Here is a 25,476-nt window from a genome sequence, read left to right as displayed (position 1 = left end):
TAAAAATATGCATTTTGACATTTATCTCTTTAAGACCTGAATTTAATGCATTGAGATTTAAGTTATGTAGATGAGAGTATGTGGAATATTATGTGAACTTTGTTTAATATTTAAATCACATTTCATAAGCCAATTTTATCATCTCATTACTCCCATTTTTTTGCTCTAAGTAGTAAGTTCTTTAGTGACCTCTGGTGTTGATAACCAGCTCACATCCTTTTAGGCTTTTAAGCCTTGATGCAGTTGAGGATTAGATGTTATAGTGTAGAAAACTCACTATCTGTCTTTAAAGATATGTTGTTTTTTTTGTCTTTCTGTTTCTATTTTGATATTTTGGTATTTTCAATTCAGATAACAATGATATTCTTAGTCCTGTGATGGAACTACATTCCTTACAGGAACTGAAGGAAATTTTATAGGTAGTTTGTGTTGTGTGCTCCATTTTCGTTCTCCTTTTCCACTATCCTGCCTTGATTTCTTAATTAAAAATACTATTTTTCTTCTTTTAATGCATGGTTTAAAAGGAGGACTTTTTAATGTGTGTTTTAAAACTGTTGTGTTCATGAAGAATTTACAAAAAAAAAAAAAAAGTATAACTAGTGGTTGAAGCTCCCCAATTTCTTTCTTAGATTTCAGAGAATTTCTACTTTGATTTAAATTCTGAACAAATGAAGGGAATGCTTCGACCTCACGTCCCCCCTGCTGCTATATCCACGCTGGCCAGGTCTGCCATATTTTCTATCACTTACCCCTCTCAAGATGTCTTTCTAGTAATAAAGGTAAGAAATGCCAGAGAAATTTAAATGGTTTAAATTGACTCTTGTTTTTTCTTTCAAATAAAATAGAAGCAGGCCTGGCTGACCAGTTGATTTATTTATTTACTGTTCTCAGTAGTGTAAACAGTGGCACCACAGTTCTACTTCATCTCAGATATTCTCACTTACGTTCCTTTTTAACAGCAGCAGTTCAGTGGAGATGTGCATTGAAACTGAGAAGAGCACAAAGGTTTGCTTGATGATATAAATCAGCTTTCTGGGGCTTGACCTTGGTTTTGCTATGAAATGATGTGCTGACTCCTAAAGATGATAGATAAGTCAGTGATTTAAAAATACATGTTGATCTGAATCTCATTTAAAAAAATGATACATGCCCTTAAGCCAGATTTTTCCGGATGTATTTAAGAACTGAAATTGCTAAGGGAGTGGGATCCATAACTGAAATAAAATGCAACATTGGCCACTCCTGGAATAAAGTATACAAAGCTAAAAGTTATTCTCTCGTCTTTCATTTGATTCAGTGAGCACACAAATGTTGCTCATTCAGAATGGCTTTTGAGTCAGGTTTTTTTGTCTCGATCTCTTCATAAAAATCATCCTGTTGTCAAAAGGGGAGTTCAGTACATACTTTCAGTTCATAGGCAGCATGCAACTTCTTCAGGAACTGCTTCTTGCACAAGGAATAATCTTTTGAAAATGATTTAAGGCTTCATGACATGACAGAAACAGTCCCAGGTGAGAGTAAGGCTTTCAGTAGTGTTGAAACATATTCTCATCTCCAATTTTTGGCATGATTTTCTGAATTCCTTCTGAAAATCTTGTTCTGCCTGTGCACAGTTATTCATGGAGTCACAGAAACACAGAACTGTTTGGATTGGAAGCTCATCCAGTCCCACCCCCTGCCACGGGCAGGGACACCTTCCACTATCCCAGGTTGCTCCAAGCCCTGTCCAACCTGGCCTTGGACACTTCCAGGGATGGGGCAGCCACAGCTTCTCTGGGCAACCTGTGCCAGGGCCTCACCACCCTCACAGGGAAGAATCACTCCTCTGATTTTTAGAAGATATGAGGGAGAATCCCATATTTGTGAGGATCTGGCCAAGAGAGCTTCTGAATGCACATTAGTGCTTGTAAAACCAGTGATCCAAGAGGAGCTGTGGCTTAGGTGGTTTTTTGATTTGATGATGGAAGTAATATAATCAGGGATAGATAAGACAGATGCATTGTGTGCCTTAGTGGGTGAATTTTCACATGGGTCTTACTGGGAAATCACTTTTCAGACAACTGGAATTACTGGTAAACTCAGCAGAGAATGCAAGATTTGATGGAAAGCAGTTTTGTTCCTTACTTTGTGGTAGTCTCTTGGAGTTCTACTAACAGAGAGGTGTGAATGGCACATGGGAGAAGTTCAGAGATATTCTGAGCTCATAACAGCATGTGCAGAGTGGTGCAGGGTGTGGGGAAGTGCCAGGATGGTTTGGAGAGTAACAGTCTTCAGGCATGTGAGAGGGGAGTTTCTTTCAGGAACTGAGTGTTAAGTAGTTTGTTACTCAGAGACTTGAGCAGCAAACATAGAATCTGTGGCTAACTTCAGTTGTTTGAATTGATTAATTTTTGATTTCATTATTTGATACTTTTATCTGATTTAAAATAATACTTGTTTTCTCTGGGTCCATCCAAATGAAGCAGGACCTTATTAAGGAGAACAGAAATAAGAACAGAACTCTGAAAGTGATGATGCTGAAGATAGTGTAAGCTGTCCTTAAAACCTTAGAAATGAGCCCAAAGTGGCTCTAGAACAGCTCAAACACAAACTTCTATATGTTCCCTTTGTACCTATATTTTACACTTGTGATTCAGTTATAGCTGGAAATCTGGGAACTTAATGGTTTTAACAACTAACAGTGCTTGTTCCCTGACTTGCAAAGGGAAATCAAGCTTTAACTCTTGTGAAAGAATGTTTTTGCTTCCCAGTGTTTGTTTAATGTAACAATCCTTGCTGGATACCTGTCCTTATAATGGTTTATTTTCCCTTCTCAGCTGGAAAAAGTATTACAGCAGGGAGATATTGGGGAGTGTGCAGAGCCTTATATGATTTTTAAAGAATCTGATGCAGCAAAGGTAAGAATTGTTTTGATTAAATTTGTTACAAGCACGTAATAACTATTTTGTTATTAAAATTAGGGATTTTCTTTTACCTTGGACTTAACAGCCATTGATACTGTTCCTGCCTTTAAGAGGATCAATTTTTAATTAAGAAACTAATCCTATTCTAAAAGCCAAAGAAGAGTCAAAGACCTTTGGATCTTGATGCCTTATTGGGGTAGAGTAGTTAAAGGTCACCAGTTTTTGTGGCTGGCAGGGGAGATGTATGGTTCCCATCAAGCTCAGTCATCTGTGATTCCCTATCCCAAAGGATCAGCTCTGTGCTTACAGCTGGGTCAAAGCAAGGCAGCCTTGGATGGGAATCTGCAGCAAAATTTCCAACTTTTCCACTGCTTCTGCAGCTTAACCCCATCACTTCTGTCTTTCTCTGGAAGGGTTATAAAAGAGTCTCAAAATTGGTTCCTGGTTTTGTGTACAGTTGGGTTGATCCAAGTGAAGATCAAAGGGTAGCAGTGAGGACTGGCTGAAGGGCAAACCAGAGGTTATAGCCCTTGCCATCAGAGCCTTTCCATTGTGCTTTTTCAAAGGAGCTGGGATGTTCATTTGTTAGTTTTAACCAAATTCTTAATAAAATATTTCCTTCCCAAGGTTCTGATATATTTTAGGTGAAGAAGTTTATGTTTTTTTGTCTGCATCTGTCTTTATATCACTGTACCACAATATGAAAAATAAATGTTTTTCACCTCAGTTGTATAGAGAACAAAAGTGAAAAAACTCAGTTTCCTGTGTTCCCAAGTGAAATTTTGGAACTGGATTTGCAGGATGCTTGGGAATATAGCTGAAAAGATAATTTTCAGCATCTCTTTCAAAGTGCATAAGCATGTCCTGAACTAGAGCAGCAGCTCCTTCTCTGTTGTTACCCAATCCCTGTCTGAGGTTTTCTTAAAGCCTTGTAGGTAACAACCTTTCTAAAGCAAAAAATTGCTGAAGAGCAATATACAGAATTATGGAAAAATCTTCTTTTACTCCCTTTTTTCCTCAACAAAGTATGGTACTACTTATTTGAGCAATGTTTTGAGTTCCCCATGCAACTCTAGATGATCTGAGCACCTTCTGCATAAATTGACATTAGGAAAGGCCATTTCAGACTTCACAGAGGAAAATTCAGATGTTTTTGAAGGAGCAGTGGGCAGATGAGGTCACTGAGGTTTGACAGGCTGTTCAGAAGGGTTGAAAGCATGAAACAGCTGCTCTGACTGTCAGACTGTCCTGTCTCTGGTGGCCTGAGGGCAGTTTTGGAAAGCAGAAGTTGCATTTCCACAACACCTGGTGATCCTCCTCTAGAAGGTGCTACTGAAACAGTCATTGGGTGTTAGAAAAGACACCATCGTTCCTCACTTATTTTGCTAAATGAACCTTTGTTCCTGTTCCTCTCTTTTTAATCTCTTGGATTGAATTATTTCCTTCACAGAATAAGGAAAAGTTGGAAAAATTGAAAGGCCAGGCAGAGCAGTTTTGCCAGAGACTCGGCAAGTATCGGATGCCTTTTGCCTGGACAGCCATTCACCTGATGAACATCGTGAGCAGTGCTGGGAGCTTGGAAAGAGATTCCACGGAAGTTGAAGTTGGCACAGGAGGTACAGTCCTTGGCACCTGCATGAGGGAATGTGGGCAAGTCCAGAGTTTATTGAAGTCTTGATTCATACCCTGTAGCTGCTGTTGCTCCTTTTATCGCTTTCCCCCCCGCCCTGGGCCTTCTGATAGTCTGGGGTCATGGTTGAACTAAAACAGAGAAGTCCATGATAACAAATGGATTTATCTTTCAAGGATTTTACAAGCAAACCATCTGTTATATTATTTAAAACCAAGCTTCTAAGACCGAGAGAGTGTTCCAGGCTGATGAACATTTTCCAAAGGAGTGGATTAATCTTTGTGAGCCACATAGCTCATCTGAAACTGCTCTTCAGCATCCCCAAAACTGCCAACTTCATCATCTTTCAGAGCAAGAGAAATACATAAATCTCAGCGTGATAAAGACTTTTATAATAGCAGTAAGGCACTGGGGTGAGGTTGCTGTGAGAGAAGCAGGAGTCAGCTGTGCTTCACAGCTTCTGGAGTGGGATTGCTTGAGCATAACCACCTCTTCTGTCACCCTCATGGCATCATTGTCAATCCTCTTGTGGAGGAAATCCTGGCTGGAACAGAATTAGGCTCTTGGACTATTGTTTTCCTTTCTCTTTTAATTTTTTTCCCCTTTTTATGTTTATTTTTTGCAGAACGTAAAGGATCGTGGTCGGAGAGGAGGAATTCCAGTATTGTCGGGAGGCGTTCCTTGGAGAGAACCACGAGTGGGGATGAGGCTTGCAATCTGACCAGTTTTAGACCAGCTACTCTGACAGTGACAAACTTCTTCAAACAGGTATGATATGAAGCTGTCTGATTAAGGAGTTGTTCTTTGGACAGAGGGGTTTGATCATGTGAAGTCACTTTAGACCTGAATGATTTATTTGTGATGCTTGTGATATTTCCCTGATCACAGGGGGATCATGAACAGCATACAGTGGGTTTATTATATCATCTATTAATCACAGAATGGTTTGTATTGAAGGAGCCTTAAAGCTCATCTCGTTCCAACCCCTGCCATGGGCAGGGACACCTTCCACTAGCCCAGGTTGCTCCAACCCCATCCAACCTGGCCTTGGACACTTCCAGGGATGGGGCAGCCACAGCTTCTCTGGGCCTCGTTACCCTCACAAATATTTCTGGCCAGTAGCCTGCTCTCTTCCAGTTATATAATAGTATATCATGTATTCTGCCAGTGGTGGATTCTTTCATTAATTTGTGAATAATTATGTTGTGGAACTTGAAATTATTGGCTGCTTTTGACTTGAATGCTAAAGCATCGTTACGGCTTAGTGACTTAACCACTCCACTTAACAGAGCTGGGTCTTCACAGAAGAACATCACTTTTTCTTGCTCCAGATTTTTTTAGCATGCATTGGAAAAGTCACTGGCTGAATGGGGCTTGGAGCAACCTGGTCTAGTGGAAGGTGTCCCAGCCCATGGCAGGGGGTGGAACGAGATGGGCTGTAAAGTCCTTTCCAATGCAAACCATTCTGTGATGGTCAGTTGATCCCTTTGGTTTCACTGGGTGATTGAAACATCAGCAGGCTCAGAACCAGGTTCCTCAATGTGATTTGAAGGTGGCATCAGTTCCCTGGACACGTCCAGGGATTCCTGAGAAACCAAAGTATTCTGCTTCTGATGCTGCTTTGCTGAATGGCAGCTGTTCTTAGCCAGAGCTTGGGAATGTCCCAAAAAGAGGCAGAAAACATGATTAAATGGAATAAAATTTTTAGTTAAACTTAACAAAAAGTAATGAGCTGAAACTGTTTTCTAAGATTTGCTTAGTGCCACATCTTGTTAAGAAAACTTTTTATTTCAGTGTCACCTTTGTGTATTAAACCAGATTTTACAGTGACCAAGCAGATATTTTTTGGTCTGATTTCTTGCTCGTTGAGAAAACAAAGATTTGGGTTCTATCCATTGAAAGTTGGCTTTTTTCCTCCTTTTTTTCCCTGATTGTTTTGGTTATGTGCCACTTGCACTGTGGGGAGCCATCCAAAGTCTGGTCTTAAATACAGTAATGATAAGGAGAAATGTCATCAGGGGCATCAGGTCATACTGCTGCAGAGCACGTGAGGGTGGCTCCTGCCTCTGCTGCTCTCTGTGTCTGTGAAACTCAGTAGGAGTGAAACAGGGCTCTGTGTCAGTGACAGAACAGCACTGGAAGCTCCTTTTCCTTGGGGGATTAATAAAATCCAGTTCTGCAATGAAAAAAAATAAGGCAAAAAAAGCGCATTACAGAGTTGCTAGTGCAGCCTTTCCCCTGACCTGATTTAAAAAACATATATTTATTTACTTTGTTGAGGTTGTTTTCTCTTGACAGCTTTGGAACAGTTTGCTTTATTAATATGCCCTTTAAAAACTGCCAAAAATTAAGATTTTAAATTTCTGATTCTTATCTTCTTTTTCTTAAGTCTAATTAGTTGAATACTACCCAGTGTTTTTATCCTTCCACTTGCCTTTTTTCTCATATTGTGATTTATTACCTTTATTAGCAGATAGCTTCTGCTCTGGGATAGTTAAAGGGTGGCAGAGCCACATTTTCTGTAGTGTTTGCAAAATTAACAAAGCTCTGAGCTACTAGAATATGGTACAAGGAAGTCTGACTACACTCCTTCCACTTCCCTCTGTTTCTTAACAGTTCTCCTGGAAAGTAAGGCTCATTTAGACTCACCCCAAAGGAAGGGCAGAGGAGAAGGAATGAGGCTCACTACCTGAATGACAGATACTTTTTCAAACTATTATACTTTCTAAAAAAATGGATACTTTTGGGGAAATCTTTTAACAGCCATTTTCAGTTTTGAAAAAGATAATATTGATGGGGAGAGAAAAGGTTTTCAATTAAAAGTCCCTGTAGCTGTCATGATGATTAATAAGGGATAAAGGAAGGGAAAAGGATGGAGAAATGAAGTGTAATTTAACATGTTAATGTTAACACCTTGTTCTGGGAAGGTACATTTTGATGTCAGAGGAAAGAAAGTGTAGTGTGAGATGGTTTATTCACTCTCTGGCCGTTCTGATGGGTTGTTCAGATAACCAAATTCTTCCTACCCCAACAGGAGGGGGATCGCCTGAGTGATGAGGATCTGTACAAGTTCCTGGCTGACATGAGACGCCCGTCATCGGTGCTACGGAGATTGAGACCCATCACAGGTATCAAAGGGGGTCTTTTTGGGTCACATGTTAAGGTATTTGGTTAATCTTTCCCAACTACCCTCAGTTCTTGGGTGTTCTCACCCAAGAACACTGGTACAGGTGCACATGCAGCTCCTGTCACACTGAGAGTAATATTTGTGAGAAGAGGATGCAAATCCCAGTGCCCAAAACCCAGCAGGGACTGAGGAACCCTGTTTTCCACTCTCTATCCAGGAGGAGATCCCTCTCCTGGGTTAATAGGAACAGACTCCACCTTTGTTTGAGAAAGGGAAACAGAAACACTTGCACACCAGCAGTGAAACTGGTCCCTGACCTGTGCTATTCCTGGCAATATTTGCTTAACCTGTTCTTAAAAATCTCCAGTGACAGCAATCCTGCTGCTTCCTTGGATCATCTCCCCAGCACTCAGCTGTCCTTGCACTCAGGTTAGGCATTAAGAAAACTTGGCAAAATAACTTGCTGCAAATAAAGGTGATTGTGGTCTGCCATGGCCTCAGGGCAGTGATCACAACCTTTCAAGCACTTGAATACCATTATTAGTTTACCCTGTTCACTTCTGTTTTGTAGCCTCACAGGTCCCAGGGTTCTTCAGTCCTTCCTCAATAACCTTCCTCCATTTGTAGGAATAGTTGGGCCTCACAGGAGCATTATCTACTCAGTATTTCCCCAGTTTACCTATGAAAAAAATCATCTGTGACTTGTTATGATACCTATTTTCTGTTGGTTCTTGTTGTCTGGTCCCCCAGTTGCTCTAGATATTAGTTTGACTCACTGATATTTGTTCTTAACAAATCCACATTGGCTGTAATTTATCATTTGTTTATTTATTGAATTAATATGTAGTATATTAATCTGAAGAAGGAAAGCATGATTATGCTTTTTTTGGTTCAAAGTAATTTCTGTTTATTGTAATAAAATAATTTTCTTCTTACAGCTCAATTAAAGATAGACATATCTCCAGCCCCAGAGAACCCCCACTACTGTCTCACTCCAGAACTGCTGCAAGTCAAGCTTTACCCAGACAGCAGAGTCAGACCTACAAGAGAAATCCTGGAGTTTCCTGCCAGGGATGTCTACGTTCCAAATACCACATACAGGTCAGAGTTTTGAAATACATTTCACATTTCAGGGCCTCAGACTGGCAAGTCTGGAAATTCCTACCTTATCAGCTGGGTTGTTACAAAACTTGATGTCTGGGTAGATCTGCTGTGCCAGAGGCACTAAGAGGGTTCAGAGTGACACAGCAGAAGATACACAGTTGTGAAGGGACAAACATATTTGCAGCAAAATTGGCTGTGAATAAGAGCACGTGAGAGATGTCACCATTTCCCAGAATTTGAGGTGGAATTTAGTTGTTTTCTTTTTGGTTTTAGGTAGGATTTGTCCTTTGTCTATCTGCTGAAGTCAACTTTCTGTTACTGGTTTTATTACTTTCTGACACTTGCAGTGACTTTTTGCCTTTGAAGTAGGGAAAAATGGAGAAAATGCATAATGTCTTCATTCGTATTTCCATTTTGATTTAAAGCAATTTCTTTGTTTATAGTGCTTGAAAAAATCTTCGGAAGATAAGAAATTTTTCTGAGTATCTTGAAAAACAACAGTCTTTCTATAACTAAGACCAGACAGGGAGCAGATTTCTGTTCACTGTTGATTTAAAGCTTTTTCACAGTATCTTTGAAGACATTACATGTCTGAGTAATTTCAGCTGAGTAGTTTCACCAACTTAGCAAATCCATTATTTCTTTTTGTAAAATTTAGATACAATCCAAATTTTTATAAACCAAAGCTTATAAGAAGAGTTTAGTCAAGTTCCATATTGTGTCTTTTGAAAAGTTCTATTTATTTATTTATTTATTTATTGGGCAGGTAATTAAACGTTACAATACACCAGTACAAATAAGCAGCACTGCTTGATCTCTTCTTTATAATAAATGCATGAGAAGTAAAAGTATTCTTTACAGTGTTTCTGTAATTAGCACATTGTGTTCACAGTTGATTTGCTCTGGAAAATTTACAATTTAAACCCATTTTCTGTGTGGTTGCAAATGTTGAGATAAAAAATCTGTACTGTACAAGAGTTGGGTGAGATAAACAAGTCAATATGACTCACTGTAACTGCAGAATTGGGGGCTGGATCCCTCAGCACTTCCAGGGCCAGCCAGCCCCAAGTGTGGCAGTGATCCTTAGAGTGTCCTGCAGCTGAAGTTGAACATGGGAATGTCCTCAGGAGCTGGACCAGCACTGTCACGTGGGCTGTGCCTACAGGGTTTGTGGGTTGGTACCACTGGCCCCGTTGAAGTTGCCCCACAGGCAGCTGTTCTCTGTTTGAAAGGCGTTTTGTTGTGTTCTCACTTGGTCTTTCATTTCGTTTCTTAGTTGGTTGTACTAAGAAGTCACAAAGGGTTGGCTCTGATTCATTTCACATGAGAAGAACAGATCTCTTACTCATTTCAGTAAGCTTTGAAGTTTAGTTCTTAACAAACCATAGTTGTGAAGTTATTTTTCAGTGTGGTATCTAAAAGATCAGGTCTGTGCTGTGGCTCACTGAAGTGTGTGCACACACCTGTAACCGTGTGAGTACAGTGCTCCAGAGATGATTGGCCTCAGCTACACTGCTGAAAACTTGCCTGGAAGTACACAGAGCCCAGCAACAGGGAATTACCCATCTTCCATTTGCTCACAGAAACATTCCACAACAGTCAAATGAACCGAACATCAAATTAGTTACTTGAAGAAACAAAATTTCTTTTTTTTCCCCTATAAATTAACACCTAAATGTTTTTCCATACCATTGTGCCTGCACTTTGTTTCCTGAAACACTTTTGTTTTCCCTACTACACAACCCAAAACCAAATGCAACAGCCTGAAAATCCATTCCCCCAAGCAATGTTATCCAGTACATGAGTAGGTGGTTGACTCCTAAGCATTAGAATTCATCCTGGGGAGGTAGAAGCTCCACGTTGACATTGAGGCTTGAGGCAATAAAAATACTCACCAAATGTACTGTAAGACCATCTCAGATGCCTCAGGTTTATGTATTGGAGAAGACTCCATACAGGGTATGGATTGAGACAGGCATTTGTTAGTAAACAAAACATGGAGTCCTTTGATGTGGTGAAGTTCAGTGAGTATGTTCTGAATTAAAAGGCATCAGGTCGAGCCCTCAGTCAAAGCTTTTTAAATCTGTTGGGTGTATCATTATTTTAGTTGACTTGAGCAAGTAGTATCTTCCTTTCTTAGGCTTCCAGTACAGGCCTTTTCTTCTGTCTAGTCTTGCCCTGGACCTTGGCGTGACGTATTTGCCGTTCAGGTTGGTTTCCTCACACTCACTGTGCCACCAGCCTCCTAAGGAACAACATGGGAATGTGAGTTACTGCCACTTGTACTCTGACACACTGCTCCATTTGAGGAACAGCTCCTGTTTGCAGCATAATCTGCTTTACACTCTAAAATTGACAATTACCCAGGATACCCAAATGGTAGAACCATTCAGGTTGGGAAAGTCCTCTAAAGTCACTGATTCCAGCCATACCCCCAGCACTGCCAAGGCCACCACTAACCCCTGTCCCCACATGCCACATCCACATGCCTTTTAAATCTCTCCAGGGATGGGGCTCCCACCACTGCCCTGCCAGCTGTGCCACAGCTGGATAGTCCTTTCCATGAAGGAATTTTCCCTCATATCAATCTAAGTCTCTCCTGGTGTAACTTGAGGCCGTTTCCCCTTGTCCTGTCCCTTGTTCCCTGGGAGCAGAACCTGATCCCCCCTGGCTCCACCCTCCTGTCAGGGAGTTGCAGAGAGAGAAGGTCCCCCCTGAGCCTTCTTTTCTCCAGGCTGAGCCCCCCCAGCTCCCTCAGCCGCTCCTGGTGCTCCAGCCCCTTCCCCAGCTCTGCTCCCTTCTCTGGACATGCTCCAGCCCCTCGAGTGTCTTTCTTGGGTCCCTTGCTGGGGACCCAAAACTTAACCCAAGAGCTGAGTGACACTCTGGGCATTCTTTCAAACATTCACAATTTTCAAGCCTAGGAGGATGTACAAAATGTTTGTTGCATGAAGCAGGTACCTGGAGGGCAATTCTGTGTCCTGTGGTTTAATCATTTAATTGTTTTTTCACTTGTTTGTTTTTTGCTATAAACTGACAAACATAAAAGCTCTAGAAAATCAAAGCATTAAGAACCTTTTAACCAAATTATCTCTAGGGAGAAATGACCTCAGCCTTGCATCTCTTGCTCTTTTGAAAGTGATTATATTATGTATACTTGACAAACAACTAAAATCTGCATTTAAATGGAACCTCACTGTCATTCTTAGCTTTTGGGTTGTAGTTAAAATGGAGTTAAGAGTCAGTTTGTCTTCTGTGTTTTTTTGCAAGAAGGGATTAAACAATCCCACCTAGAGCTTCCACACCAGACCAAGCATCAGAGCAGGGACTGCCACTGGCTTCATAGCTCAGAATCTCATCCTGGGGGTTTATTTCAGCCTGTGCTGGCTGCCTGTTCTGTTTCTGATGTTGGTCATTTACCCAGGAGGGCAGGATTAGATGGGATTGTGGGAAGAATTTCTTCCCTCTGAGGGTGGCGAGGCCCTGGCACAGATTGCCCAGAGAAGCTGTGGCTGCCCCATCCCTGGAAGTGTCCAAGGCCAGGTTGGACGATGCTTGGAGCAACCTGGGCTAGTGGAAGGTGTCCCTTCCCATGGCAGGGGTGTGGATTAGGTGAACTTCAAGGTCCCTTCCAACCCAAACCATTGCAGGATTCCATGATCCTATGATTCGTGCAACAGAACAATTCCTATATTAATATTCCCAGCATACTGATACCTAGGAAGTTTTCTGGGCAGTTGGAGTCATGTTTTGTGTCCACATCCCGGTCTGCAGTCGAGAACTGCAGCTCTGTCTGCTCTGGGAGGGCGTTGGGAATGCTCCCGGAGATCCGGGAAAGCTGGAGGGTGTAGTTGGTGTCGGGGCCTCCCAGGCTGAACAAGTACTCGATGTGACGTTTGTTTCCTTTCCAGTCCTGCAGCTCAATCCGTAGGATGTAATCTCCTTGTTTAGTGATGGAATAGGTCTTGTTCAGGCCCAGCCAGAATTCCTCTGCAAAGTTGGAGTAAATAAATGTTGTTAATGTGGAATTAGGCATGAACACGCCATGTATTTCAGATCTTTAACCCATCCCTCAGCTTGTTCACCTTTAAAATATAAATATTTGAAAATATGTGTTCAAGTAATCTGCACAGGGGCAGAATTGGGAGATGTCAGAGGTGAGGACAAGGAACAGAAGTTTGTGGGGAAGGGGTTGTGTGATAAACTTTCCATAAAACCCCACATTTTTCACACTGCTGTTAAATTTGCTTTTAGAGATAACCTATAGGTAGCACGTGTGAAAATAGTATTTAAAAGGATTTATTAATTGCTTTAATTAAATCAATAATTTGAGCCTTGGGGACTGTTGATCTTTGCAGAGGTCTGCTGCTACATTCTTTTTGTTTACCTCTGTTTAATTGCACACCAATGATCAATAAAAGCAAGAGATATAAATGAAACTGAAGCTTCTCTCTTTAACTTTCCCACCTCATGTGAAACTCTGAGAGGGAGCTGGAGACATTTAAAACATGTGTAATTGGAACTGTGTGACAAATGAAGCAAATGACATACATAAAACCTAATGGCAGTTGTTGCATTTTCTAAGGAAAGAGCGGCAGAACTAAACTTGGGTTCCCTTGTGTGAAAAGGGAATTTTTCTTTTACTGGAATCCTTGGAAATTAGTTTAATTAGTTTCATATATTATATTCATTAAGCGGCTGATTATCAGTGCAGGTAATTGCCACATGTAGAAAGTGTGGCTGAATGTGAGTGCCATGTGTGCAGCTGGCGTTTAATGCCATAGGAGATAAGATGATTGAGTAAAATACTCCCACCATTTACAGGTTAGTAGCAGTAACCTGGTATATTTGATCACCTCAGGACATGCACTGAGTAGGACTGAGGGCATTACAAAACCTGACACTGAAAAGATGTGGCTTAATCTTGGTGAAATATTTGTGAATTGGAGACTACTTAAGGAGCAATTGTAGCTTTCCATATGATCAGGAAAACCTTACAGGTGAAAATCTACCTCAGCTGGGAGTTACTGTCCCAAAGTTGAGGCAAAGGTTGAGATACAGCAGCTCTTTATTGTAAAAGATGTGGAAATAAGTCAATATCGCTGCCCACCTTGAGGAGGTTTATATTGTGCTGTGCCTAGAAAGTAAAAATATTTTCTAAACAAAAGGAGACTCATCTAACTTTGTGAGATAAACAGGGAAAATACTTTGGATGGGCAAAGAGCTGCTGTTGGGCAGCTTTTGGTGCTACAGATTCTTTGGAGTTGATGATTAACAGGGGAACGTGGGTGTTTCCTCACCCTATCCCACCATGGAGGGGATTGGCCACTGCACAGAGGAGCCAGAGGTGTTTGCTCAGGGGAGTTGGAAAAATTCTCGTGATGGTTTATGGGAAACAGGATTGCAGAGATTGAAAGTGGTGACAGAAGCTTTGTGAGGTTTTGCATTTGTGTATATTTTAAAGGCTTTGAGTGATGCTTTTTTCAATAGTAAAATCTTGAAAAATAACATTTAAAGCACTGGTCTCGATTCAGTTTCTAAACACACATTTGAAGGGGTGTCTTTGAGGATTTTACTGAGTTGTGTGTTCTGGTAAGCGCTTTGTGGTACTCTGCTGAATCAGTCACCTCTTCAGATTTGATGGCAGTTTTGCCTGCTCTCATGTGAACACCTCTCCGTAAGAAGATTCAGCTTCTCAAATCAATTAATACAAAGACACAAAAAAGGGCATATTTACCATTGAGGTCACCAAAACCCTTTGTGTAGGCATCCCAGGTTTGGTTGAAATCCAGTGATCCATCCACTCTCTTCTGGATTACAGTCCAGGAGGTGCCTGTGAAAAGGGGAAATGAGTCACAACTTGGCCTTATGAGCCTGTCCATGAGTGTGCTCTTGGGTGCTCCAGATTTGAGGTAGAATGATTCAGTTAAAATCTTCATGAAGGGAATTCAAGTGAGCTCAGCTGAAAAGAACGTGGGGCTGTTTGAGTTTCCTCACCACATTCGTACTGACTCAGCTCAGCAGACTGGCTTTGATAGGCTGCCTTAACCAGGTTTCATTTCATTTATGAGGGCTGAGAGACAGAGAAAATGATAAAAAAGAGATATGAAAAGCTCTAGATGTTGGATCAGATTGTCAGACTCACTCTGGTGATAGTGCTTGGCTGCTGGGACAGCTCTGGAGGAGGGATGAAGCACCGCTGGAGCTGCACTGGGGCCTTTCTCCTGACCAGGTCATGACACCCTCGTTTCACCAGTTTCAACCAATGTAAGCAAAGGAGGTTTTTGCACAGGGCAACCCCATGCAGATCTATTTACACATCCAAACACTGTTTGCTTTTCTTTGGGAAATCTATTCATGGTTGCCATATAATGGCTTTTATAATTACCTTTTTCATTGTCTGTAGCTAAAGTGGCTTGTTCTTTTGATATACTGAATTGATGTCATATGATTGAGAGTCCTTTCCTTGGTGTAAGCCAAAGGTGAGCAAGGTGAGTAAAGAATGAAAACAGTGTTAAGGAGATTTCAGGATATGGAAAATCTTGAGTTCAGAGCACAGACAGGCCAGTAAGAGAAGTCAAGAGGATACATAAATCATGATAAGTTTTTGTGTACTTTGTGATGAGACACAATTGTTTGGCTTATAAGAGGCTACTTATGTAAAAATAGGACTATTGTTGGCACAGCTCTTACCAAATTTTATTTCACAGTAGACATCAAAGGCTTCTGAGCCGCTGGGCTTAATGGTGTAAACACCACTGAACTGCTCACCACTGTGATAGAGAGCAGTGCAGTCAGGAGCAGCACCTGGGAAAGCAAACAGCAGGCATTTAGAAATCCTATTTTGGGTGTGTTGAGAGCCAAAAAAAAAAAAAAGTAGAATCATCATATTGGGAATTTTGTTTTATAATAAGTGTCATGAAATGGGCAGACTGCTTTGGGCATAGTAATACTGCTGCCAAGTTGTACATAGGTTGAACTGCCTGTATTTTTTAAGATAGGCAAGGTTTCAGTTTGGAGACTTTTGGGAAGTTTCTAAGGCCTAAGACTAGACTGACAAATGGACTTTCTACCCCGTGTAAAGTTCCCAATAAATACCATTTTCTCTGCTGGGCTTCACCCATGGCTTTCAACTTTATAGAAAGCTCTTCTGAATCTTATAATTAGACAGTGTGAAGTAAATTAGTTGTCTGGTCATACTCTGCAACACAGACATGGGTTAAAGAATGGCCACAGCACATATTTACAGGAGGTGAATGGATCCTGAGGACAGGATTGCTGCATTATTGGACATTGTTCTCATGTGTCACCCCAGAGACAAGTACACCTGCAGTGGTGCTAAGTAGGTGATGGTATTTTTTCCAAAGCAAGGAATGTAGCTCCTTCCCACACCCCTGTGTATAACATGGAAGTCTTTTACTTTTAGTCTTTGACTTAAATACCAACTCAGAACTTTCACAGAGGATACTGTGATTGCAGCGTGTGGTGTAGTCGTGTCTGAGAGATGAGGTCTCACCATCAGATCTGTGTCTTCCAGCTGTGGCTTTGAGCACAGGAGTGGGCTTGGTCTCTGGTTCTGGTTGCTCCTCCGTGAAGGAGTCCTTCGTGAGTTCCTGGAACTCTATGTGGTTTAGCTGAAAGAATCATAATTACACTTAATTTCCCGAGGCTCTGAAATGATGAGATTCGTGGATCAAGCTGAATAATACCATGCTGAGAACAATTATTTTGTGAATACCTTTAGAATACCCAATTTACCACGTATAAATAACTTTGACACCATGCTGGTGGATTTCAGGTGCATGAATGTCAGCTGAACCACTGCTCAGACAAGGTAGGATTCATGAGGTGAGTAAATGATCCATTCTCATGAGGTGCACCTTGAGGGGCAAACAGATTTAACTTATTTCCTCAGGTGACATCACTTACACAAGTAATACCAATATCTAAAGAGCACAGAACCCACAGTTCCTTAGGCTGAAATGCATTTTCCTTTCATAGCCTCCTCTTAGGAATATATTAAATATGGCCATGTCTGTTATACCCAGTGTTCCAGTGTTACCCACGTGTACTGCAGAGCATGGCTCCCTCTGGGAGGGGATATTGGAAAAGGAGAAAGAGGTAGAAAGTAATGATACTTCAAGACCAATGGAAGAACAATAATATGATAGATAATAAGATAAGAAACAAAATTAGCAGTCACAAAATGCAGCAGCCTGGTGTTGAGAGACAAAGTCTCAAAGCTGTTCTTGGCCATAGTACAGCACCTCGCACCTGAATGGGCACCTGTTCATACTCTGCTCTGCACTCCCAAACTGAACGAGGCCCTCAACTCCTTCAGTGTTAGGTGAGGTGAAAGGAGGAGCAGAGATGGTTCCTGTACCTTGTCCTCCAGCTCCATGATTTGGTTGTGCTGCCTGTCAAGCTGCAGGTGCTGGTCCTCGACGGTTTTGAGAAGCTGCTTGATGTCATTATCCTGCTGCTCCACAAAAGCCTGAGGGCGGGAGGGGAGGGAGTTGTGGTTAGGATCAGCAGAAGACCTCACAGTCATGCTGCCTCTGTAACTCTTGTCAAGAGGCCAGTTTTGAGAGGCACAAACTATTGTTCATCGCCCTTCCTTTTCCAGAGAATTGTAGAATATCCTGAGTTGGAAGGGACCCACAAGGATCATCAAAGTCAAGCTTCAAAGGGGTGTCTGCTTTGCCTCTAAAGGGGCAAATTTCTTTCCTTCTGAAATAAACACCCATATTTTTCCAGGACAGACTACTTTGTAGACCATTTTTGTTGTTGCTTTCCTTCCATTTTCACATCCAGAACAATTTATGTTCTGTGGAGTTGGCCCTTGATTCAAACTAAATGTATGTCACTGACCAAAAAAGGGAACAATTCCCAGCATTTAGGGTATTAGCTTGGGATTTGGGAGGTTGGGCTTCATCTGCTTTGACACAAACATCCAGTATTTTCTCTAACTAGTTTCTTAGACTTTATATGCTTCTGCAAAATACAGTTGACACTTGCTTTTCCATAGAAAATCTTATACCCACCTAAATACTTGCAGGTATAATTCTCTAAACATTAATTTTATCAACACTTGTAAGATTCTTTGATTCTGGAGGATATACGGATTGTGTAGCTGACTCTTTTTAAAGGTTTAAACTCCCTGTTTCTACACTGAGCAGGCAGTTCCTAGTGCATTGATTTGGGATGAGATGATGACAACCCATCAGCTTGGGAATCACATCATTTTCCCAATTGCAAGACTTTTTTATCATTGTGATAACAAAATATCCTAAAATTCATTTGCAAAAATACTGAAAATTATACAGAGCTTTATAATTTCACAATTTCTGACTGATTTCACTGGGGAATTTTACTGCAAAATGTACAATATATCAGATTAAGAGAGTGATTCTGTTAAGATTATTGCAGTGGTTTCTCAAAATACAGAGTAGTACTACAGTGAAGAGAAGAGAAAGCACGAGCTTCTGTTGCATAACTATTGATAATGGCACTAGAGTGAACTTTGGGCTCTGTATGTCAGGGCCTTTCACAGGTCACTTACTTTTAGTGAAGAAATCTCTTTTGTCTCTTGCATCAAAGGCTGGATGATGGCCAGTTTGGTGACTTTGTCCTCCAGTCCCCACACTTTCTCTTGCAGCTGGATTTTGTTTTGAATGAGGTCTTCAATCTTCAGATTCATCTCCTGCGAGAGATTCTTTATCTCCTCGTTGTTGATCTGCAGTCTGGCCGTGGTTTGCCTGAGCTGTTCTTCTTCTTCCTTGATTTCGCTGGTTTGCAGGGAGAGCTCGTAAAAGGACCTATCAAAAATGTAAAGTTTTTGAAAGATGTCATTCATCTGCCCCTTGGTCTTGTGGACAAAGTCTTTCAGGCCGTGCCCGAGCTGCAGGAGTCCGTTGGCCAAGATTCGTACGTCGTCCAACATGGCAAATCTGGATTTGGTCTCAGGAGATTCAGCAGAATCAACGGAGAAATAATCCTTGTCTGCTGAAAGAGAGAGGGGGCCCATGAAGAGCAGGACCAGAATGATTTTCATGTTTTCTCTTTGCTTATTCAGGATGCAGAGACTTTTCCCACTAATAGTTTTCTCTGTGTGGCTGCTCTGAGTTGCAGAATTGGATCTATTTATACTCCTCTTCATTTCAGAAGAGGCGGTCGGTGGGTTGATCATTAAACTGTGTGTATGTGCACGAACATAACCCCTCACAGATGTAGGTTGATATCTGGGAAGATAAAACTGAGAGACGGGCACGTTGCTGATTAAACTGGCTCTGAACTTTTCCACCTGCCAGACCTTCTGTTATAAAATGTTATTGATGATGTAGTGTTTTTCACACAACTCTTTCTAATAGATTAATTTTGGGTCATAATCTTGATAAGGGCTCAAATTGTTTCTTGTTTGTGTTGTTTGATTCCTTTTATTGCCTCGGGAGTATGAAAGGATTTACCACACTTAAGAGCACTGGATGCTCAGGTTGTGCAGCTCCTTGATAAGCTATGGAAGGGCAAAATATTCCCAGATGATTCACACGACTTGATTCTCATCTCATACCGTTTTCTGATGTAACTCATTGTGCTGCAGTGGATTTACTTGTCATCCAGCTCAGATTAAGTGAGAAAGAGGGAATTAGGTCCAGAGATTGCCTGGATGTGATTCTACTATGTTAAGGTTTGTGCAGTAATTTACACCATATAAAACTTATTTTTTAAGAGCTGCTTTCCAGAGGTGGGTGAGATAAATAATACCTCGCTTACATTTCTCACCCTCTTTTTTTGCTGTTTAAGATTCACACTACATAAAGCAAGGCTGCAAGTGCTCTGAAATAAATACCCTGTTCTGCAGTGGGTCTCTGCATGGAAACATGGATGTTTTTTGAGTAGTATTGCAGTGTGACTGGAAGGTATTTCTCTTTCTGAAATTACTCATAGCAGTCCAAGAAATCAAAAGCAATCCATGCATAATAGAGTGTGTACTTGGGAGAGCTTTTAGGTAGCTAGATTTTTGTATGTTTAGTAATTCTTCCCCTGGACTTTTTGTTCATGTACAAATGCACATATGATATGAAGCAGCCATAGAAAAAAATATTTTAAAAATGAAGTTGTTGTCTCATATGTTGAACTTCCTGTATGTTGAAGGGTTTAGAATAGTACAGGTAACATCCCCACTCATAATTAAATACTGTTAAACTATTTTAGATCTCAAATTAATTGCTGGAGAATATTTTGTATTGGGTCAGACTTACTGGAGTATTTGAAATATAGAAAAACAGCAGGAGCATGGAAATCATCAGGCCCAACTTTGGGGAGAATGGGAATTTTTTCAAAGAGAATTTCCTGGCATGATAAGCATTTAGGTTGTCCAGAGTACAGAATTTCTGCAGTTCACTTCAAAGTACTTACGTGGCTTTGGTTTTAGGGGGTTTTCAAATGAATAACTTTCTGTTGTTTTAACTGTTTCTTGCCAGAAGTTTCTCTAGTTTGTTTTAAATAGTTTTGAATTCTTCCTAACCCCATCACCCCCCAAAATCTTTATTCTCAGCTTAGTCGTTAGAAAAATACAGGAAGTTACTCGAGAAATAGCAGCTGGAGAACAGACATTTTACCAGGTTTACAGCTTGAGGAGCTGCTTGTGCTGCTCAGATGTGACACTACCTTTTAGAAAGGTTTGTTTTCCAAAGAGGAAGGGCAGTCAAAATGCTCTGCTGTCAAATATTAAAAATCACAATTAGCTGCCAAGCACATTTCCGTATTAACGCCAGGCCAGTAAAGTCAGGCAGTGATAAGCTCACTAGAAAACATCACCTTTAGATGTCACAACAGTCACAGAGTGCATAAGGAAACTAGGGCACAGGAAAGCAGAGAGGGGAAAGGCTTCTGGCATGATTAAACTGTAAGATTCAGGAGCTGTGGAAACCCTAGGGGATAATCCTGCCTCCAAGGGCTGTTAGCACAGTCAAGGAAAGATGTATATAACAAACATGATCCTGGAGATCTTTCGTGCACCTGGGTGACCCTGATTAAATGGGCCTTAAATGATTTTTATAGTAGGAATAAAGCAAAGCAAAAGGTCTCTGGGTTTTACTGAAAAGGGAAATTTTCATGATAGTTAGGAATTCCCTCTTAAGAGTTAGGATCAGCTCTTAATGTTTTAATACCTTTATGATGGATTTTGCAAGATGGCTGCAATCACATTACATAAATATTTAGAGGAGTATCTGGTGCCGTTATTTCCATGGCTTGGGAAGCCTTTGCACTGTAGCAATTCATTTTATGGAAGTAGAAATACTTTTGAGATCTGTTTGAGATAATAGGATAAGCTTTGCATATATTTTGCATAGTATTTTAATAAATGCTCCAGACACAAGTCCTTGGGTTTAGAGCTCCTGGCTGAAACTTTTACTGGTAGAAATCAAGACGTTGCTAATGTTCCTGTCAGTGTTTCAGTCCTCAGTCCCTTTCCATGGCTCCTGTAACTGTGCTTAGGCAGGGAAATCGGTGACTTTTACTGATGTAGAGTAGAAGACAGGCTGGGAGAGCTGGGGGTGTTCACCTGGAGAAGAGAAGGCTCCAGGGAGACCTGAGAGCCCCTTCCAGTGCCTAAAGGGGCTCCAAGAGAGATGGAGAGGGACCTTGGACAAGGGCCTGGAGGGACAGGACAAGGGGGAATGGATCCCACTCCCACTGAGTTGTCTCCTTCCCTCCCAGCAGCCAAGCCCTGACAGAAGAGCTGCAAGCTTGGCTTAGGCTCAGCATAAATCAGTCCAAGTATAAGCCTGCCTTTAATTTAGGGATCCTGTAGCCTGGCTTCACAAATACCTTAAATCCTTCTCTTAAGCACTAATAATACTTAATAAAAGTTTTATGAGCAAGGTACATTTTAGAGTAGATTTTCATACCCATTTTCATTTTAAAAAGAACATCAAGGAGCAAATGTATTCACGCCAGAACAAAGTAATTTAGGAGAGTCACAAAAATGGCACAGGCCCCCTCTGAAATAGTACGAGAGCGTTGATTAGGCAAAGTGACCAGTGGGGATGGGATTCAAAAACTTAATTCACCATGAAGGACTTGAGAGGGAAGGAATTCCCACACGCCAGCTAAGCATATTCCTGTGCCTGGAGGGGTGAAGCAGAGCCTGCTTCATAGCCCTGCCCTGTGTATCCACCTGGAGCTGTACAGCTGGCCTGCTCTTAGGGAATCCCTAAGACCAGTGTTAGCCCAGTGTTAGTCCTGTATGGATGGGGCTGTCCATAGGTATCAGGGAGCAAATGGAGCTGCTGTCAGAACCGAGTCCTTGGGTGGGATTCATTGGCCAAAAATTGACGTCTGATGCCATTTCAGACAGCTTAGGGCAGCCTCTCTTTCCAGCTGCTCCTCCAAGAGGGTCCCACCTCTAGCCCTGTGCATGTGTTTTGGATACCCATGGCATCTAAAAAGGGACCAGGTACCTTCACTGAGTTACCACGCTCCTGAGAATCCAAAAAAAGGTATCTTTGTTTTCAGCCTCCTGTTGCCAGCACTCCGCAGTGGCTGCTTTATTGTGCCTTAAATGTTGTCCTGCTGTGCTCCTCACTTCACTTTTCTGTGCCCATCTGTTGTTTCCTGTCTCTCTGGGACAAGGAACAGTTGGAAACTACTTAAAAATTGTGTTCAGATCCTCTGAATAGCTCCCAGAGGGGAACAGCAGGGAAAGGAGCCTCCTTTTCCTTGTGCCTTACAAACCAGGGGTGTTAAAGAGCTGCTTCTTCAGTGTTTGAGTAAAATGCAACGTGCCAGTTGTTTATCCCTGGCAGATAAAGTGAGTAGGCAGTGTGAGCATCCCTCTTGGATCCTGTGATTGGAACTGTAGGAGCCAGGATGTCCAAGGGGGAATGATGCTGGTAAGGTGGGCAGGGCTATGTGGGAGATGGATTAGGGATTGCCAGGCTTTTTTAAAGGTGTATAATAATGCATATATTTTGGCTTGTTTGGGGGCAAAAGAAGGTACATTTCCTTTGTATAACTGAGTGTTGAGTGGAAAAGTTTTGGGGCTGTTGTCTTTTATACTTTAAAAGAACATGCAAGGGACTTTCTCCAGGTCTGAATTATGTGCTTATAAGGCAGGTGGGGACTTGTAGTGAACAGTTTTGCTAATGAAGTGTGAATCCAACATTCACCTTCTCGTCAAAGACTCAGCAGGGCTCAGACGATGAAAAATACTGCAGAATTTTGCATCTCATCACTGCTCAAGTAATCACAAATTTGAAAAAACTGAGCTGGAAGGGGTTTCCAAAGTGTGTCCCCTGCCCAGTGAAGGGGGCTTGTCTATAAACTCATCTGGAGGGGTGTCTGCCTCACCTGTCCTCAGAAACTACCAGAAAATGGAGATTTCACACCCTCCCAGGCAATTTGTTCCACTGCTTAACTCTCCTTAGAGCCAGAACATTTTCCCTGGTGTCTATCCTAAATCTCCTGTGCTGCAATTTCCTCCCATTACACCCTGCCACGTTCCCTGTGGATGTGATGAGCACTTTATTACTTTGGTCTCTGAAGCAGTTCTTTAGATATCTGGGAGTGTTGTCATTACCTGAAGCTACAGATACCCATTTAGTTTAATTCATTTTCAGAGGAGAAATGTAACCTGGAGTCACCATGATGGCAAGTGATTTAAAAAAAAAAAGAAAAAAAAGGACAGGCCACAAGAGGGGGATATTTAAGAGAAACCAGCTGCTTTGTGTTGAGCAAATAAACACCTCTCAGTAGTTTTATGTATGAATAATCATATTTTCTTTCCACCTGAACTTCTGAGATTGTAGAATCACTGTGAAATTTTTATGTGTTTTTCAAGTGCCTTTCTAAACATGAACTATTTCAAAATATGATGAGAGTTTAAAAACTATGCCTTTTGATGTCTGAAGTAAGGGGTCAAAGCCTTCATTTTGACTGTTTCCACAGAGGTTTAAATAACAGCATTAATAAATGTGTGAACCCTCTTATCACTTGATGCCTTTGTGTCTTGCAGGAATCTCCTTTACGTCTATCCACAGAGCCTTAACTTTGCCAACCGCCAGGGATCTGCCAGGAACATCACTGTAAAAGTCCAGTTCATGTATGGAGAGGACCCCAGCAATGCCATGCCGGTGAGGGAAGTACATTGTGCTCTGTGTGGAAGGCAGAGTACACACTGCAGTCATGAAATCGCTGTGTAAAGAAAACCTCACTGAAATACATTTCAAATTTACAAGTTTGGAGGAGCATAAAATCACAATATTCCAGAGCAAAGAGTACATTTGTAGAGAGTTTTCAAAGTAGCTGGAATTTTAACGTGAGGTTCTATACTGTGAGGGTGGTGAGGCCCTGGCACAGGTTGCCCAGAGAAGCTGTGGCTGCCCCGTCCCTGGAAGTGTCCAAGGCCAGGTTGGATGGGGCTTGGAGCAATCTGGGATAGTGGAAGGTGTCCCTGCCCATGGCAGGAGGTGGAACTGGATGAGCTTTAAGGTCCATTCCAATCAAAACCACTCTGTGATTTTATGATTCTGTGTTTGCAGTGGACACCCCTTGTGTTTGGAACAGCATCTTGGCATCCATGCCAACAAAATCAAAGGTGACAGACTTGTGTCCAGGGCCAGAAGTGATCCACACTCAGTGACTGTGTAGGGGTGACTGCATTCATCAGTTCTTCAGCCATATCTGCGTGCAGGTGTCACTGGGGTTATTAAAACTGTGACTCTTCGTGACTAAGTAAAACACTGCCTATAAGTGAAGGGGCAGGAAACGAGCAGGTGTAGCTGTACAGATGCACACACTGGTAAACGGAGCTCTAAATGTCTCTGCAGGACTGTGGAACACGTTCTTGGCACAGTTTTATAGGGAGATTTCTGTGGTTTTTGTCTTTTTGCAGGTCATCTTTGGCAAATCCAGCTGCCCTGAGTTTTCCAAAGAAGCATACACAGCAGTAGTGTATCACAACAGGTAAAACACGTGACAGCTTGGGAAAGGGCATGGCCCCTTCCACCCAAGGGAAGCTTTACCAGTGTGGAAGTGAAGTAACTCACCAGTGACTCTCAGTGTTCATTATTTATCAATGAGTGCCTGGACAGCACTCACAGTGACTGCAGTGTCAGTTGATGCTGTTTTGTGATAACTGGGAGCCAGAGTCTTTGTTTTGGTACAAACCAGCATTGTGTGATCCTGAGCACGTAGCCCAGCTCAGGAGATGCTCTGAGTACAACTCCTGGTTAGTAGTCATGAAGATTTATGTTATAAACTCATAGTAACATGTGCCTTGTTGTTTTGCTGGAGCCTTTTAGACTTTAGTTACAATTAGAAACTACTTGGTCTTGAAAATAATTCCATTGCAATTGGAGTGAGGACTGCTGAATCCAGCAGGAGCATGTTAATGGGTTTTGTAGCTGTGCCAGGGAGAGATGTACCACCAAGGAGAGACTCCTGTCCTGCAGGTTGGGCTTGTGGCAGTCTTACCCTTGAGAGCAGAGTTTATTGAGCAGTGTGGTTCAGGGTTCCTGTGTGAGGAAGGGGCTGCTGCCTATTTTTTTGTGGACTAGAAGTTCTTCCAGTCCTTGGTAACCAGAAAGTGAAGTTCTAATCCCTTGGGATAGTCCATATACTCCTTTCCCTCCAGATTCTTTAACTCAAGGGATTCAGTCCCAAGCATAAGGTATTAAACCACTCTGTTGGTGTGGATGACTCAGTTG

At 41.7% G+C, this 25,476-nt stretch overlaps 2 protein-coding genes across 14 annotated transcripts in view; one reads left to right on the top strand and one right to left on the bottom strand.

Annotated features, from left to right (window-relative positions):
* The window catches only part of DOCK7 (dedicator of cytokinesis 7), a 99,365-nt gene that overhangs the window by 29,473 nt on the left and 44,416 nt on the right, over positions 1–25,476 (top strand). For all 13 annotated transcript variants that reach the window (XM_050307554.1, XM_050307553.1, XM_050307549.1 and 10 more), the window contains exons 9-16: positions 630–779; positions 2,817–2,897; positions 4,354–4,519; positions 5,159–5,301; positions 7,568–7,661; positions 8,599–8,761; positions 23,784–23,901; positions 24,663–24,733. In XM_050307554.1, coding sequence (XP_050163511.1) covers positions 630–779; positions 2,817–2,897; positions 4,354–4,519; positions 5,159–5,301; positions 7,568–7,661; positions 8,599–8,761; positions 23,784–23,901; positions 24,663–24,733 — 986 coding nt within the window. The remainder of the gene's footprint in view (positions 1–629; positions 780–2,816; positions 2,898–4,353; positions 4,520–5,158; positions 5,302–7,567; positions 7,662–8,598; positions 8,762–23,783; positions 23,902–24,662; positions 24,734–25,476) is intronic.
* On the bottom strand, positions 9,464–18,872 carry ANGPTL3 (angiopoietin like 3). Its single transcript, XM_050307556.1, has 7 exons — positions 18,327–18,872; positions 17,148–17,258; positions 16,281–16,398; positions 15,458–15,571; positions 14,502–14,597; positions 12,482–12,754; positions 9,464–11,009 (listed from the first exon to the last, which is right to left on the bottom strand). Exons 1-7 carry the CDS (start codon positions 18,816–18,818, stop codon positions 10,828–10,830), a joined length of 1,386 nt encoding a protein of 461 aa, XP_050163513.1. The 5' UTR covers positions 18,819–18,872; the 3' UTR covers positions 9,464–10,827.

The sequence above is a fragment of the Myiozetetes cayanensis genome, unplaced genomic scaffold, assembly GCF_022539395.1.
Source record: "Myiozetetes cayanensis isolate MyiCay16 unplaced genomic scaffold, myiCay2020 scf12, whole genome shotgun sequence".
Taxonomy (NCBI): Eukaryota; Metazoa; Chordata; class Aves; order Passeriformes; family Tyrannidae; genus Myiozetetes; species Myiozetetes cayanensis.
The sequence above is the reverse complement of the archived record's forward strand: the minus strand, read 5'-3'. Positions and strand labels throughout refer to the sequence as shown.

What these genes read in the sequence shown, in the direction of transcription:
- ANGPTL3 (XM_050307556.1), bottom strand. Translation starts at nt 18,818, where the DNA reads ATGAAAATCATTCTGGTCCTGCTCTTCATGGGCCCCCTCTCTCTTTCA. An exon ending in AAGAGATTTCTTCACTAAAA is followed by an intron (nt 17,259 to 18,326) that starts GTAAGTGACCTG and finishes TCCCGCCCTCAG; the next exon opens with GCTTTTGTGGAGCAGCAGGA. An exon ending in TCATGGAGCTGGAGGACAAG is followed by an intron (nt 16,399 to 17,147) that starts GTACAGGAACCA and finishes TGATTCTTTCAG; the next exon opens with CTAAACCACATAGAGTTCCA.